This window comes from Vulpes lagopus, chromosome 22 (assembly GCF_018345385.1).
Source record: "Vulpes lagopus strain Blue_001 chromosome 22, ASM1834538v1, whole genome shotgun sequence".
Lineage (NCBI taxonomy): Eukaryota > Metazoa > Chordata > Mammalia > Carnivora > Canidae > Vulpes > Vulpes lagopus.
This window is the reverse complement of record NC_054845.1, coordinates 29,764,903-29,778,574: the sequence shown is the minus strand read 5'-3', so window position 1 is coordinate 29,778,574 and position 13,672 is coordinate 29,764,903. Positions and strand designations below refer to the sequence as shown.

General features: G+C 52.6%; 1 protein-coding gene across 2 annotated transcripts in view; it reads left to right on the top strand.

Moving 5' to 3' along the window:
* Window positions 1-13,413, top strand: part of WDFY1 (WD repeat and FYVE domain containing 1) — a 45,041-nt gene extending 31,628 nt beyond the window's left edge. The window contains exons 7-12 of one of the 2 annotated variants that reach the window (XR_005985021.1): window positions 701-827; window positions 1,683-1,788; window positions 6,934-7,035; window positions 8,405-8,641; window positions 9,387-9,495; window positions 10,530-13,413. Coding sequence is in view for 1 of the 2 variants with exons in the window: in XM_041737249.1 (XP_041593183.1) it covers window positions 701-827; window positions 1,683-1,788; window positions 6,934-7,035; window positions 8,511-8,641; window positions 9,387-9,495; window positions 10,530-10,589 (635 nt within the window). In the remaining variant the exon portion in view is untranslated. The remainder of the gene's footprint in view (window positions 1-700; window positions 828-1,682; window positions 1,789-6,933; window positions 7,036-8,404; window positions 8,642-9,386; window positions 9,496-10,529) is intronic. The other variant, XM_041737249.1, reaches the window with a different exon arrangement.
* Window positions 13,414-13,672: the final 259 nt, after the last annotated feature.

The following is a 13,672-nucleotide window of genomic DNA, read 5'->3' as shown; positions in this document are numbered from 1 at the left end:
TTTGACACTGTCTGGTTTACACTGAAGATTCAGGGATTTGTTCAAAGACTTGAGGATGAACTTATTTATGAAAATAGTGTTTTAAGTGTAACCAGTGAAACAAGTACTCGGTGCTTTCTAGCTAAGCTATTTGGGTGAAACTGAGTATGTCAGATCATGGACCTTGTACAGCAAAAGAAAGGAGAAGAATAGAAGTCAGAATGAGCTTGGGCAGGAAAGCACAGCCCCTAAGGAAACCACTTGTGTTTATGACTAATGGTCTCATGATCCCCAGGCTCCCACGTAGTCTGTGTTGCTAAGGACAGACTGGCTTCTGGTAACTGGTTGGTGGCGTTTATAGGACCACGTTGATCTGCTGGCGGGCCTCTAGCTGAAGCCTATGGGGCCCAGGATTAAATTTATGCATAATTGTTGCTTGAGGCCAGTTTTGCAGAACACTTCATTTTTCACTTAACGTTAAGTTTCCATTAGAAGCTAGTCCCTGTTGTTTGCTTGGGAATATGACGTCATCAGTCTTCTCTGTAGCCATGAAAATGCAAACAACTTGTGCGACTGGGTCACTTTTATGAAGTGTATCAATCATTTTTCCTAGGCAAGCAGTAATCTGTAGAACCCTAAGTGAGAAATCTGTAGAAGGCAAGACTTCCGGGGTGTGTGTCCAGGTGTGGGGCTATACTTACCTGTCCCCCTCTCCTCGTAGGTAGCATCGCTTGCCTCTGGTGGGACCCCATTCAGCGGCTGCTCTTCTCTGGAGCCTCTGACAACAGCATCATCATGTGGGACATCGGCGGCCGCAAAGGCCGCACGCTCCTGCTGCAGGGCCACCAGTGCGTGACCGTGGCTGTGACTGTTTGCAGGGCTGGGGGCAGGATCTGAGCCTGTGGGAGGTGGGGCGGCGTTCGCACTCTACTGCTGCTCTCTCAAACCCCGTCTGGCAAGACGGCCGTTTGCTGGGGCTCGCTCAGGCCCTTCCAGCTGCTTTCCTGTTAGTCCTGGGTGTCTGCTGTCGTAGCAGAGAGAGAGAGCCACGTTCACCTTCCTTCTTAGTCCAAAGAGCACTTGCCACCTGTCTCTCCCGAGGAACCACCCTGTTGAAATACCTGCTTAGGACACGGGGGGTTGGGTTGGGGGTGCAGGTGAGGACCTTGACTGAGAGGAGGGTTGCCTGAATGCCTGACTTGCTCTTTTATTCTAAAACGGGGGGGGGGGGGGGGGGTTGACGCGGTCACCTAAACTGTGACGGTGTGATACCGAGGCCTTTACCTTCCCGTTTTGAGAGGACAAGGACACATGGGCCTCTGCTTTGCTCCCTGCTGGTCAGGCTGTTGCTGTGCAGCTGAGCAGAACCTGGCTGTAAAGTAGCCGAGGAAAGAGTCTGCACGCGAGTCTGCAGGGCGGTGGGTGAATGTTGTGGACCTGAGGAGGAGCGGAGCTCAGTGATGGGCCCTGAGAGCCGTGGCCGCCGTCCTGGGTGGGGCCTGCAGTTCTGAGGGACTGATGTGAAAGTAGAGTTTCTGTGCTGTAGAGTAAGTCACAGGACTCTGGCTAACGTTCATGCTAGAAGCCGTAGTACGTCCCCAGTTGCCAGTGGTGAAATGCCAGCCGCTGGTTCCAGCACGGGGAGGGACCCAGCATCCGTGCTTTCCACATGGAGACGAGTGACCGCTGTGTGTTGTTTGCAGCGACAGGGTGCAGGCCCTGTGTTACCTTCAGCTCACGAGGCAGCTGGTCTCCTGTTCCTCGGATGGAGGGATCGCCGTGTGGAACATGGACGTTAGCAGAGAGGAGGTAAGAGAACGAGCAGGCACGGCTGGCGGGGGGCCCCTGCCCTCATGCCCCCCGGTGTCGTCTGACGGGGTCCTGCAGGTCCCGGCGCGGCGCATCCCCTCCCCGTCTCAGGGTTTCCGCAGTGACAGGCGTTGCCTGCAGACCCAGCTGACAGAGACACCCGAGCCCGGGGACGCGGCTGCAGCATCCCTGTCCCCGATGCCTGGAGGCCTGCTGTGACCGGTGCCGGGGACCAGCCCGGAGCCTGACGTTCTCCTGGGAAACGCTGTCTCTGCTCTCCGCTATGTTGTCCGCGGAGTGCACGTCGCTGTGGTGTTCTTTTCAGGAGACCTGAGTTCTCATTTGTTTGGGCCATGAAGAGTCGTGAGACCCTGTTGGGAGGAGGGTCACCGTTTCTCACAGGGTCTGTTCCCTCCCCCCATAAACTAGACTCATTCAGCCACACAACTTCCAAAGCTGCTTCTGGGTCTTGAGACCCATCTGATTGTCTACACAACCTCCCCGCCTCCTCTTACATTGGGGAATAACCGACACGTATCATTATATGAGCTTCAGGTGTAAGCAGAGCGATCCGGCATTTGTATATATTGTGGGATGTGATCGCCGCAGTGAGCCTGGTCAGCACCCAGCACCCAGCACCCAGCACCACACATCGTTACAGAACTTCGTTTCTTGTGACGAGAACTTTTCAGACTTACTCTCTTAGCAACTTTGAAAAACACCGTGCAGCCTGCCTTAGCCCCCTACTGTGTGTCACGTCCCCAGGGCTGACTTACCTTGTAAGTGGAAGTTCGTGCCTTTTGGCCCCCTTCACCCCTTCCCCACCTCCAACTGTCTTCTGTAGCAACTGCAGTCTGTTCCCTTACCTGGGGGCAACTCGGTCTTTTTTTCTATTTTAAATAATGCTGCAGCGACCATTCTTGATCTCGTCATTGTGTGCATGTTCAGTTATTTATTTCAGACAAATTTCTGAAAATAGACATTCTGGGACAAGGAGATGTACATTCTTACTGCTTTTTATAGATGTTGTCCGGTGACTTCCAGGCAGGATTTCCATTCTCACGTCTGCCAGCACGGCTATTATCGGTCTTTTCCAGCCTGTGATGTAAATAGCAGAAGAGACTTCTTGTTGACTCAAAAGAGAGTTCAGAGTCCGGGAGACCGAGGACTCTCAGTCTAACCGCAGGCAATTACTGAGCCCCTGGACGCAGGCACACAGGCATCGTCAAGGGCTTACGATACCACATGGCGCTGTGCACTGTGCTGGGCGACGTGATGGGAGTTGTGCGGAGGGGAGGCCGGCTCTGTGCCCCGTAGAAGCAGCGGCCCGGTGTGGGTGCGACATTCCCACCAGACTGTGCACCTGTCTGTTTTGCGTCGCCTCCGATTCCTTGGGAGTCTCGTTTTCACTCAATAAACCTGCGTCTTCCCCATATCACAGAAGACCTAGCAAGGGGTCTGATCTGTTAAAAAAAAACTAGCGGCATTACTCATTTCCAGACTTTATGGCCCCCATGCTCTATACACAGGGGTGTTGCCTGCTTCTTATAGGCTTGTAATCTCAGGGAGGAAATTGACGACCCCATAAAGTCCATAATGTGGGGAAGTGGTGACTGCTGGCTTTTGTAGTGACCCAGTGAGATGAGTTAGGTAGAGGAGCTCTTGACTACCTGTGTACTGGCAAAGTATCTTGGTACAGCTTAAGGTGCCTCGTATTAAATACACACAACATTGGCTTGATACTAATCATAAACGCTTCCCTTACAAAGACTCATTTTAACTGTTTTACAGCAGCTGCTGGTTATAGGCATTGAGGACGGCTAGTGTACTGTTCGGTTCCCCCGACTCTGGGCCTGTTTGTTTGTGGTTGTTGAGGACAGAGGCTGTGTTCCCTGGCTCCCGTGGGACGGTGACCCCTGGGGCCAGTGCTGCCGGTGGTTCTCCTGAGGGCTTACCCACGTGGATTTCAGTCCACGATTCTCATCCTTGCTAAATTCCTTTAGGAAAAAAAGTTAAAAGATAAAAGCAAGATTCCCACCTTCAAGGTTACGTGACGGTGGAGTTTATCTGTACATCTAGGGAAAGAAAAGACAGCCCTGTCACTCGGGATGCCTCCTGTGCAGGCGAGCCAGCTTTCGATCGTCTGTGGAAGGTCACCCCAGGTCATGTCACACTGGCTGGTAACACATCACGCTCTAACAGCTTCCCTCTCCATAGTTGACCGTGTCGGTGGGGGAGCAAATTATGTCAAAGAGATGCATTGTTGGGGCACCTGGCTTTTAGCCCAGATTGTGATCTCAGGATCTTAGGTCGAGCCCCAGATCGGGCTCCACTCTCAGTGCAGAGTCTGCCTGAGAGTCTCTCTGCCCCCTGCCCCCACCACACACTCTCTCTCCCCCAAATAAATAAGTAAATCTTTTTTTTTTAATTTTTTTTTTTTTATTTATGATAGTCACAGAGAGAGAGAGAGAGAGAGAGAGAGAGAGAGAGAGGCAGAGACACAGGCAGAGGGAGAAGCAGGCTCCATGCACCGGGAGCCCCATGTGGGATTCGATCCCGGGTCTGCAGGATCGCGCCCTGGGCCAAAGACAGGCGCCAAACCGCTGCGCCACCCAGGGATCCCAGTAAATCTTTTTTTAAAATGCATTATTTTTAGTAGTAGTAATTTTTTTTAACCAGCGTAGTATAGTGTGAAGGCCAACAGCCTATGATCCATAAGGCCCTGGCCCTGAGTGAGGGTTTGCGCCATGTGTAGGACTTCCCTGGGCAAAGGCATACGGAGTGCGTCCCAGATCTGTTAGCCTCACCTGCTTGCTTGGAATTTCTTTCTGACTTACCTGGAAATACTGATTGGGGCAGGTTGGAAGTACATTTGCCTCCCTGCTCCTTTCTGGAAGTAGGCATGAGATATAGATGAGCAAGTAATAATTAGTAATAATTCATAATTAATTATGAATCCTCTTTAACAGAGGACATTATTTTCAACGGCTGGATAAAGTGGGTGTATAGCGGTGTAGACTAGTGTGTATGGTCTGCCTTAGTACAGCGGGGATTATTGCAGCAATTGGTAACAGCGGTGCAGGGGGATTATTCTTGCCACGTCATCTTTGTGCCCATTGGGCAGATGGAACAGTATGTAGAAGAGAGCGGAACAGTCAGGAAGCCTGGGTAACGTTCTCTTTTGCTCTCCTTAGGAAAGAAATTGTTTTTCTCTGTATAGAACAAGCACGTAACAGGATGGTTCTGACAACTTGGAGCACAGCACTTCGTCCTGTTAAAAGAAACAAAATGATGGGTATTTCTTACACTAAATCAGAAAGCCTGTTCATTTCTGATGTTTTTTGTTTGTCATGTTGTCAAATCACTTCATGTGCACGTTTCCTCCCTTGAGCCCCTGTCCCCTCCAGCTCAGCAAAGCAATATTGTCTTCTGAGCCCCAAGACGGAGTGGAGCCCCTGAGGGAGCCCCTGCTGGGCCTGGCGCCCAGATCCATGCGCAGGGATGCTCAGGTGTTGCCACATGGGGCGGGGCAGACAGGCACGGGCATCGGCTCCCAGATCGGCCAGTGTGGCCTAGGGCGCTGCTGGGGCACCAGCCCCTCGGGGCATGGCCTGCACTCACCACCCTCTCTCCACGGGGTGGCCCTGAGGCCATCTGGCCCCGTTGGCTTGCTGGGGTCCCGGCTTCCCTCCCTGCGGAGTCGGTGCTCCCAAACCCCCTTCCCTGCTGTGGTGGTGGCACCGGGTAACAGCTTCCTCGTGCCGCCTCCGCCTGCACTGCCCCCAGCCTCCCTTCTCTCCCAGGTGCCTCTCCTGGGCCTCAGCCCATCACATGCAATTTGGGAGCGCTCACTCCCGCCCCCACCAAGAAACCCCTTTGTAGTGGCCATCAGGTGTAGCAGTGTTTCTAGTGACATCTAAAATCAGAAGTAGGAACCCCAAAAGTTCTGATGCAATAGGAAGCAAAAGAAGGAAGCAGAGTCACCTGCCCTTGAAGCCCCTGGCAGTTCCCGTTTGAGCCTGGGAAGCCCTCTGTCTCCACCTCTGTGCAGAGGGCCGGTGTGATGGGGTGTCTTTGGCTCTCCCAGCATTGTCTCCTCTTACCATGTGTATTTTTCTTGAATGTTCAACTTTACGATCAAGAAAAGATGGTTTCTTCAGTCTTTGGTTTAATTGACAGAAATATATATTTTCTGTTGTTATTGCACATATATAGTAAGTGATTGAGGTTAAATAATAGATTTGAACAGCTTTATCTTGTAATCGAGTACAAGAGTACAATTTTTGTTTTTTTTTTTTTAAAGATTTCACTTATTAATTTGAGAGAGAGAGCGCACGTGTGCACATGAGTCGGGGGAGGGTCAGGGAGCCGCACATTGGGGCTCCATCCCAGGACCCTGAGATCGTGACCTGAGCAAAGGCAGATCCTTAACCGACTGAGCCCCTCAGGGGCCCCTGATCGGGTACAATTTGTAATGGTTTGTTTGGAGAAATATTTTCTAAGTTCTTGTTAAAGTAATGCCGAGACTTTAATCGTCGTGTTTCAATAAAAATTCATTGAGAACCTAGTCCGTGACAGGCCATCTGTATACAAGGATGGGCAAGAGCAGTGTGTAACAGGTTAGTGGCAGAAAGGAAGAGTGCATGAAGGGTGATGGCATGGAGAGGGGCTGGGGGTACTGTGCGCACACAGGATGGGGGGCCGCTCATAGGAGCTGGGAGGTGGCAAGTCTGTGTGACGGACGCACACAGAAGAGCTCTCCTGTTGGTCACCCTGTGACCCCACCAGACATCCCAAGTGCTAGTTCACCAGGTTCTATAAGAAACGGGCTCTCGCCCAACTGGCCTAGGTGCTCAACAACTCTGGCATAGAAAAGAACCACATGAAGAGAGCCCTGAGCAGTTCACAGTGAAGACCGAATCACTCCTTCCTATCTCTAGATTAAAATTCGAGCAGTCCGGTCAACCTTGCTAAAATGATGGAGATCACCGAACACACGTAACACTGAATATGGTGACAGCTATAACGAGGAATTTTTTTAAAAATGCTAACAACCACAAGGTCTAAAACCATTGCATTAACCCTGAGAAATCCTAGGAAACCAGGAGATGCTCTAACGGTGGCTTTGGCTTTCCCCTCCCCCAGGCTCCTCAGTGGCTGGAGAGTGATTCTTGCCAGAAGTGCGAGCAGCCCTTTTTCTGGAACATAAAGCAGATGTGGGACACAAAGACGCTGGGGTTGAGACAAGTGAGTAGCCAACGCTGAACGGTCACTGTGTTGATCATGTATCTTATGTGTGGTGTTAATCTGTCATTTTGTTTGGAATTACACTTTTTCGTACAAGTGCTACGAATGCTGGCATTTTGACGTCACGGTCTCTGTGTGACTAACATGAGTGGGGCCTTCCCGGGGCCTGTGAGATGGTTGTCTGTGTGTCCCATCGCCTGTCTGGTGTTGGGAAAGCAGGGATGTGTGTGCAACACTGAGAGCCTGTTTGTAAATGCACAAAAGATCCTTCATCTAGGGGTATTGCTCGCCGGAGGCACTGTTCATGCGCCACACACAGAATGACAGTGAAGCAGCTCATATGATTGTGAGCCTTACGCTGTCATCGTTTGTTAAAAAATGTGACAGTTTGGCCCTCGCTGGAACACTCCCAACACTAAGAACCTTAATTATCCGTAAAGCGAACCTGGAACACTTTTATTAAGCATGTTTCTGGTACTTTTTTTTTTTTCTTTTTTTTGGATTAAAGAAACATGTCCCAAATAGCCTGTAGATTTCAAAGATGCCCTTATCACTAGGTGCTCATATAATTCTAAAGTCCTACAAAAAAACAGATTTCTACAGCAACCTCGAAGGTCGCCCAGTAGGCTGACTGTGAACTGGTGCAGGTGAGTGAAGAAAGAATGCTGATTTTATGTCCTTGCACCTGTAGGAGGGACTGGCCTAAAGTTTGTGTATTAAATAAACCTTCTTTACTTGTACCCACAAAGCCGCCGTACCACAAGGTCTAACGTGAGGCTGGCAGGCCGCGCAGGCGTGATCTTAGCACCCCTGTGGCGTTCTGATGCCCCCTCGTAGGCCTGCTCCCCACAGTGCCTGCCCTGTGCGACCTGGTGCGTTGTAGCTGATGGGGGACATGGTCCCTGCCTCTACAGGAAACGTGAGGAAACTAGTTTCCATCTTATGAATTAAGTACTAGAAGAGAGGAAAGGTATGGGTCACTACACTTTTTAAAGAACATGACAAACTTAACTAACCAGACTATTCTGAATGCTCTTGAAGCTTATTACCAGAATTTCAGTTTGAAAGATTAAAAGAAATAGTGAAATACATGATTATGGATATTCAGTGTCTCGTGAGAACATATTACATTATTTCAAAACTTTTCTCCGACATGGGAATAGATTTTTTTCCCCTGAAACCTGTACTCATTTGAGCGCTTAAATGAACTTGAAACTGGTTTTAATAGTGCTGCCTGTTGACATCTACATGGATAATATGGATGAATAAAAAGTAGCATTTGACCAGTGAAACCAAGGATACTTGGAAATCCTTGACAAGTATTGATCCCGTCTCCCTTTTGTGTTGATGGGTATGCCAAACGGGGTAGTCACAGCTCAGGGCGGATCTTGCCCACCCCGCGCCCCACCCTGAGGGGAAATCGGAGCATCGAGGTGCAAGCTCCCCTCCCTTCCCTCCTTCCGCCCATGCTGAAGCACCACTGCAGGAAGTGCGGGCAGGCGGTGTGTGGGAGGTGCAGCAGCAAGCGCTCCAGCTACCCCGTCATGGGCTTCGAGTTCCAGGTCCGCGTGTGCGACTCCTGCTACGACTCCATCAAGGACGAGGAGTGAGTGTTGGCGGGCCCTGCTCCTACCGTGCACCTGCGGGGGGAGGAGCCTGGGAAGTGACGCGATTGTGTGTCTGCCACGTGCTGGGCTCTGGGGCAGGAATTCCGCCCCCGCCCTGTGACCTCAGAGGAGGTGCTCCCAGCCCCGGTGAGGCCTGGGGCTGCGCAGAGCAGGAGAGCAGCCCGGCGGCCCCCGGGAGCACTCAGGTGCAGCCCCGGGAGCACCCAGGTGTCCTGCGGGGATGAGCCCAAGCGGCCACAGTGGCAGAGCCGGTTCGCCCCAGTGCACCAGCCTCTGCACACGCGCATAGAAAGTTTAATTTTCTTTTCCTTCCCTTCGAATCCTCTTCGAAAGTGCTAGAGTGGCAAACCTTGGCAGAGGCCGAACTTGGAAAGCTCGCACAGCGCAACACGGTCCGGGCACACCGGGGCCCCAGGCCCGCCTCGCTCCCCCGGGCGGGGTCCCCGCAGCGCCCCGAGGCCCCTGCCCTGTGTCGGGGGTATAGCGGCCTCTCCACTGACACCACGGGGAGCAGTTACTCGGGCAGTTCCGTCCAACCTTACGTAGAGCAGCCTGGCAGCTGGTCATGCCTTCTGCCTTCTAATCATGAACTTTCCCCAACTGTAGCCCCATTTTTAGAAGTAAATCTTAACACTGTCGCTGTTTCCTTTATGGTCAGGTGTTCCCTCGGCCCTGGAAACGGGGGAGCTCTCAGCCGTCTCTTTCCTCTTTTCTCTCTGTCAGCCGGACTTCTCTAGCGACCTTTCACGAAGGAAAGCATAACATCTCCCACATGTCCATGGACGTAGCCAGGGGACTGATGGTGACCTGTGGGACCGACCGCATCGTAAAGGTAACCTCCATTGTCCCGACGTGGCGGGGTGTAGGCCGCTCGTGACTGTGCTGCGAACGGCTGGCTGCTGCTGCAGTCTCAGCTTCTGATGGGCAGGCCTGCCAACCCCGCTCTTTTTTTTTAAGGTTTTATTATTTATTTTTGAGAGAGAGAGGGTGAGAGAGAGGAGAAGGGGTGTGGGGCAGGGGCAGAGGGAGAAGCAGGCGCCCCCCGAGCAGGGAGCCAGAGGTGGGGCTCCATCCCAGGGCCCTGGTTCCCAGCCTGACCCGAGGACAGGCCCTTAAGCGACAGAGCCACCCAGGCGGTCCTTACCTTCCTTTTTTTTTTTTTATTCATGAGAGACACACAGAGGGAGGCAGAGACGCAGGCAGAGGGAGAAGCAGGCTCCCTGCGGCACCCCGGGGTCACCACCTGAGCCAGGCGTCCCGCCTTCCCTTCTTACAAGCCGCCTGTCACGGTCTCCTGCGACCTGTGGCCGGCTGGAAACCTGAGCCCCGTGGGTCCGTGGCTGCCTACTCCAGGGCTTTCCTGCACCAGCTCTGTCTCAGAGCCCTGCATCCGCCCGGGGCTCCTGCCCCCCGGCCCGTCTGGGCCGTAGCCAGGCCTCCCTGGTCCCCCTTCCCTGGCTAGTGTGGCCGCCATCCTGGACGGTTTGCTCAGTGTCAGAAATAACCACACATTTGTTGTCACTCAGTCCTCGGCCACCAGCGCAGAAGCTAAAAGCCGGGTTTTAACTGAGCACGGCTCTGGACTTGTGGAACCGTGAGACCCTTGATTTTAAGGGGGGCCTTTCCCAGCAGGCCTTTTAGCGGCAGACGTTGCTACGTAACCTGCGGGTAAGCACCTGTCAGCTCGGCCCGCGCCTTGGTGCGCCAGGGCTTCCTCTCTGTGTCGGACCGGAGAGGGTCTGTGGTGACGGAGGGACCGAGCGAGCCCGCGGGCCCCTGGTCAGGCCTAAGTCCGTCTGTTTTCGGGGTGAGCTGTGCCTCGGGCCCGTGGTGAGCTGCCGTCTGCGGCCTGTCCTTCCTCTGCAGATATGGGACATGACGCCCGTGGTGGGCTGCAGCCTGGCGGCCGGCTTCGCCCCTCGCTGACCCGGGAGCCGGGCGAGGTGTCCCCTGCCCGCGCCTGCCCGCGGCTGCCCGCTCGTCACCTGGACGGACGGTGGCCGCTGGAACAGACCAGAACACGACGACATTTAAAACAAAACAAAAAACGTGAGGTGTGTTGGGGGCATTTGTGGAACGGCCCGTGGGGACGAGCATGGGACGAAGGCTCATCCGTGGCGGTTCCCGAGGCGAGGAGGGACCTGGGTGAGACGCCGCCGGCCGCGAGCTCCCGTGGGCTGACGGAGCCCTTTGCCCCTGCGGCTTGGCGAGGGAAGAACCGTTCCGAGGGCGTCGCGCTTCCCACTTTGCTGGAGCGTTCGGGCGGCGCCTTGCCCTGGGCCGCGGCGGGAGGCCTCGCTCCTCCCGCGTGGGACCCTCCTGGCGCCGCCCGCCCCTTCCCGCACGTGCCCCGAGGACGCCGTGTTCCCGGTGCCGTTGAGGGGGAGCCGCCGCCTGACTCCGCTGCTGCTCGGGGGCCGGGTGGGCGGCAGGCGGCCCTGCGGGGGTGGCCGCTCCTCACCACGCCTCGGAGGAGCAAAACAGAACAAGTCGGGAGCCTCCAAACTGCTGACTTCTCCCTGTAAGGACCGTCCCGGCCGTGCGCGGACGGCAGCGGGTCACCTGGAGCGCTGGTCCCTGGCGGCCCGCACGGCCCTTCCCACCCTGCAAGCTGCCCCGTAGCAAACGGCATTTCTCGGGTTTTGGGCCGCTCGGTAGCAAGCGGGGAAGGCGGGGGGGGGGCAGCGGCGGGCCGGGGAGCCTGCGCTCCGATGTGCCAAGACTTAGTTCCCGTGAACGCCGCTCCGGGCCCCCCTAGGGCTGTGCGGCTGAGGGACACAGGCCGCTTGTGTCAACGACAGATTCTAGAGCAGGTAGCAGCGACGCTTTTGCGAGTCTTCCTGGTGGAAACAGAAAACCTCACCACTGCGTCACTGCCCAGGTGGTGGGAAGGCGGCGGGGCGGCTCGGCGCCGTAGCAGGAAGGGACTCAGCCTGGTTTCCGACGACTGAGACGGACTGTCGGGCCGAAGACCGGTCGTTAAACGGAGACGTGCCCTGGCCAAGTGACACACGCAATAAGGAAAGGAGGTCAGGCAGCTCGTATTCTAGAATGACCTGCATTAAAAATGGACTTGTTTTCAGAAATAAGACGGAAGGGTTTTGTCGCTCCGTGTGACCTCTGTGTTCTGTCACCTGAGGAGGGTGTTTCCTCTAAAACAAGACCGGTCTGTACGATCCTTGCAAAACGACTGATGCGAAGACAGGCTGGAAGGAGACGGGAGGAAGGGGACCTTCCGGGGCAGCTCCTGTTCAGCTAATGGTCCGGCGCGTCCACAGGTGCTCCCCTGGGGATTTCACCAACGTCCTGAAGGGAAAATAGGGCAGGATCTGTGTCTTGCCTTTTGACGAGTACTGAACTGTGGTTTTGTTTGCCTTTAACTTCTGGAAAATGTGGTTTTATAATCTGTGGTAGACTGAGCACAATATCATGCCGTAGCTTTCTACTTTCTTTTATTTTAAAAAAATTCTTAATGAAGAACCCAGTATTCTGTAGGGAACATGAGGTCGTGAGAGCACCTCCTGATATTAGGGGTTAAGCTAATATAAACCAGAAGGGAAAGGCACAGGGAAGGAAGAATGGAGAAGGGTATCCAGAAAAGGCAAGTGTGTTTTCATGGACTTTTCTCCCTACCAGAGCCTGTTTGCACTTTGCTTTTTAAAAACACACACAGCAGGTTTGTCTTGTCTCTACTACACACCAGGGAGCAAATGGGGTAATATTTTTTATAGAGGTGGGCAAAAATTATTTTCTGAATTCTGCCGACTGGACACATAAGGAAAACCCAGCTAGACTTCTAGGTCCTGCCTTATTTTGTCTGCACTACTCTTAAACGGGTCCTTTAAAATAGCTCTTCAACTAACAGTTCACGGTTTTTCCATTCCTGAATACTCAACGCGGATTTCTATAGCTAGGGGTTAAGAAGTACAGGATGTTAGAGAAGATTCTTGGGTTTTAGATCTAGTACAGATGCAATAAGGAAACGCAATCTTTCATTGGAGACATGTTCTAAAATTGCCTTTTTTTTTTTTTTTTTTTTTTTAGTGCAAATGATAGAAACACCCCCATGGCATTAGCTGGCCACAGGTTATTCAGTGCACTGTACACCTCTATTCACCACGTCCTACTTCTGGCCTGCTGCCTGCAGGATATGAACAAAAAATAGGGCTCTAGAATGTGGCACTTGGTTGAAACTGGCCTACCTGCATATATAATAAATTCCATAGTGACTCAGACCCGAGGCAATATTTTCTAAAATGAGAGGTTTCGTTCATTTACTTCCTACTTCCGTTACTGGATCTGATGTCTTCTAAAATGTAAGGAACCAGTTACTATTAATGATAACCATCTGCTCATTATAAATGTGAGGCCTAACAAGTAAGTAATACATGCTATATTTATTCAAGTGTCTATTGCTTAATTGTTAATTATGAGCAGGTCATTGAACACCTACTCTATTTTCTGCAGTTTACTGTACAGTAACTCTTTGAGTAAATCGATTAATTGTGCAACAAATTTATATTAGGATACAATTTAAAGTGTTTTACTCTATAGCCTTTTTGACGGGGGGAAGCAAAGGGCGGTGTTGATTAGTACATTTTGTCTTGTACGAGCTCTGTTTCTATAAGATGCGGTGCCCTGTGTATCCCAGAGAGTTAGAAAACTTTGTTCTTTGCTCCTGTTTGTGGGTTCAGTTTTTGTGGGTTTTTTTGAGAATATACATACACAATAAAATGTTCCTTGCTTGTTACTCTGTGGCTTAATTCAGCTTCTGTTACGTTTGATAGGACATAAGGCAGTCATAGAGCCACCAGCTGTGCCCGGGGCTCTGTCCGCATGATACTCCTCAGTCCTGGCAGCTCCCCTGCAGAGCATCATTGTCTCTGTTTTACAGATGAGAAAACCGAGACAATCCCGTCTGTCCGTCTGTCTGACTCGAAAGCACTTGCCTTCTCCAATACCACCTGCTTTCACGCACTAGGATGTAATGAGAGTTTCCTGTCGGGGTT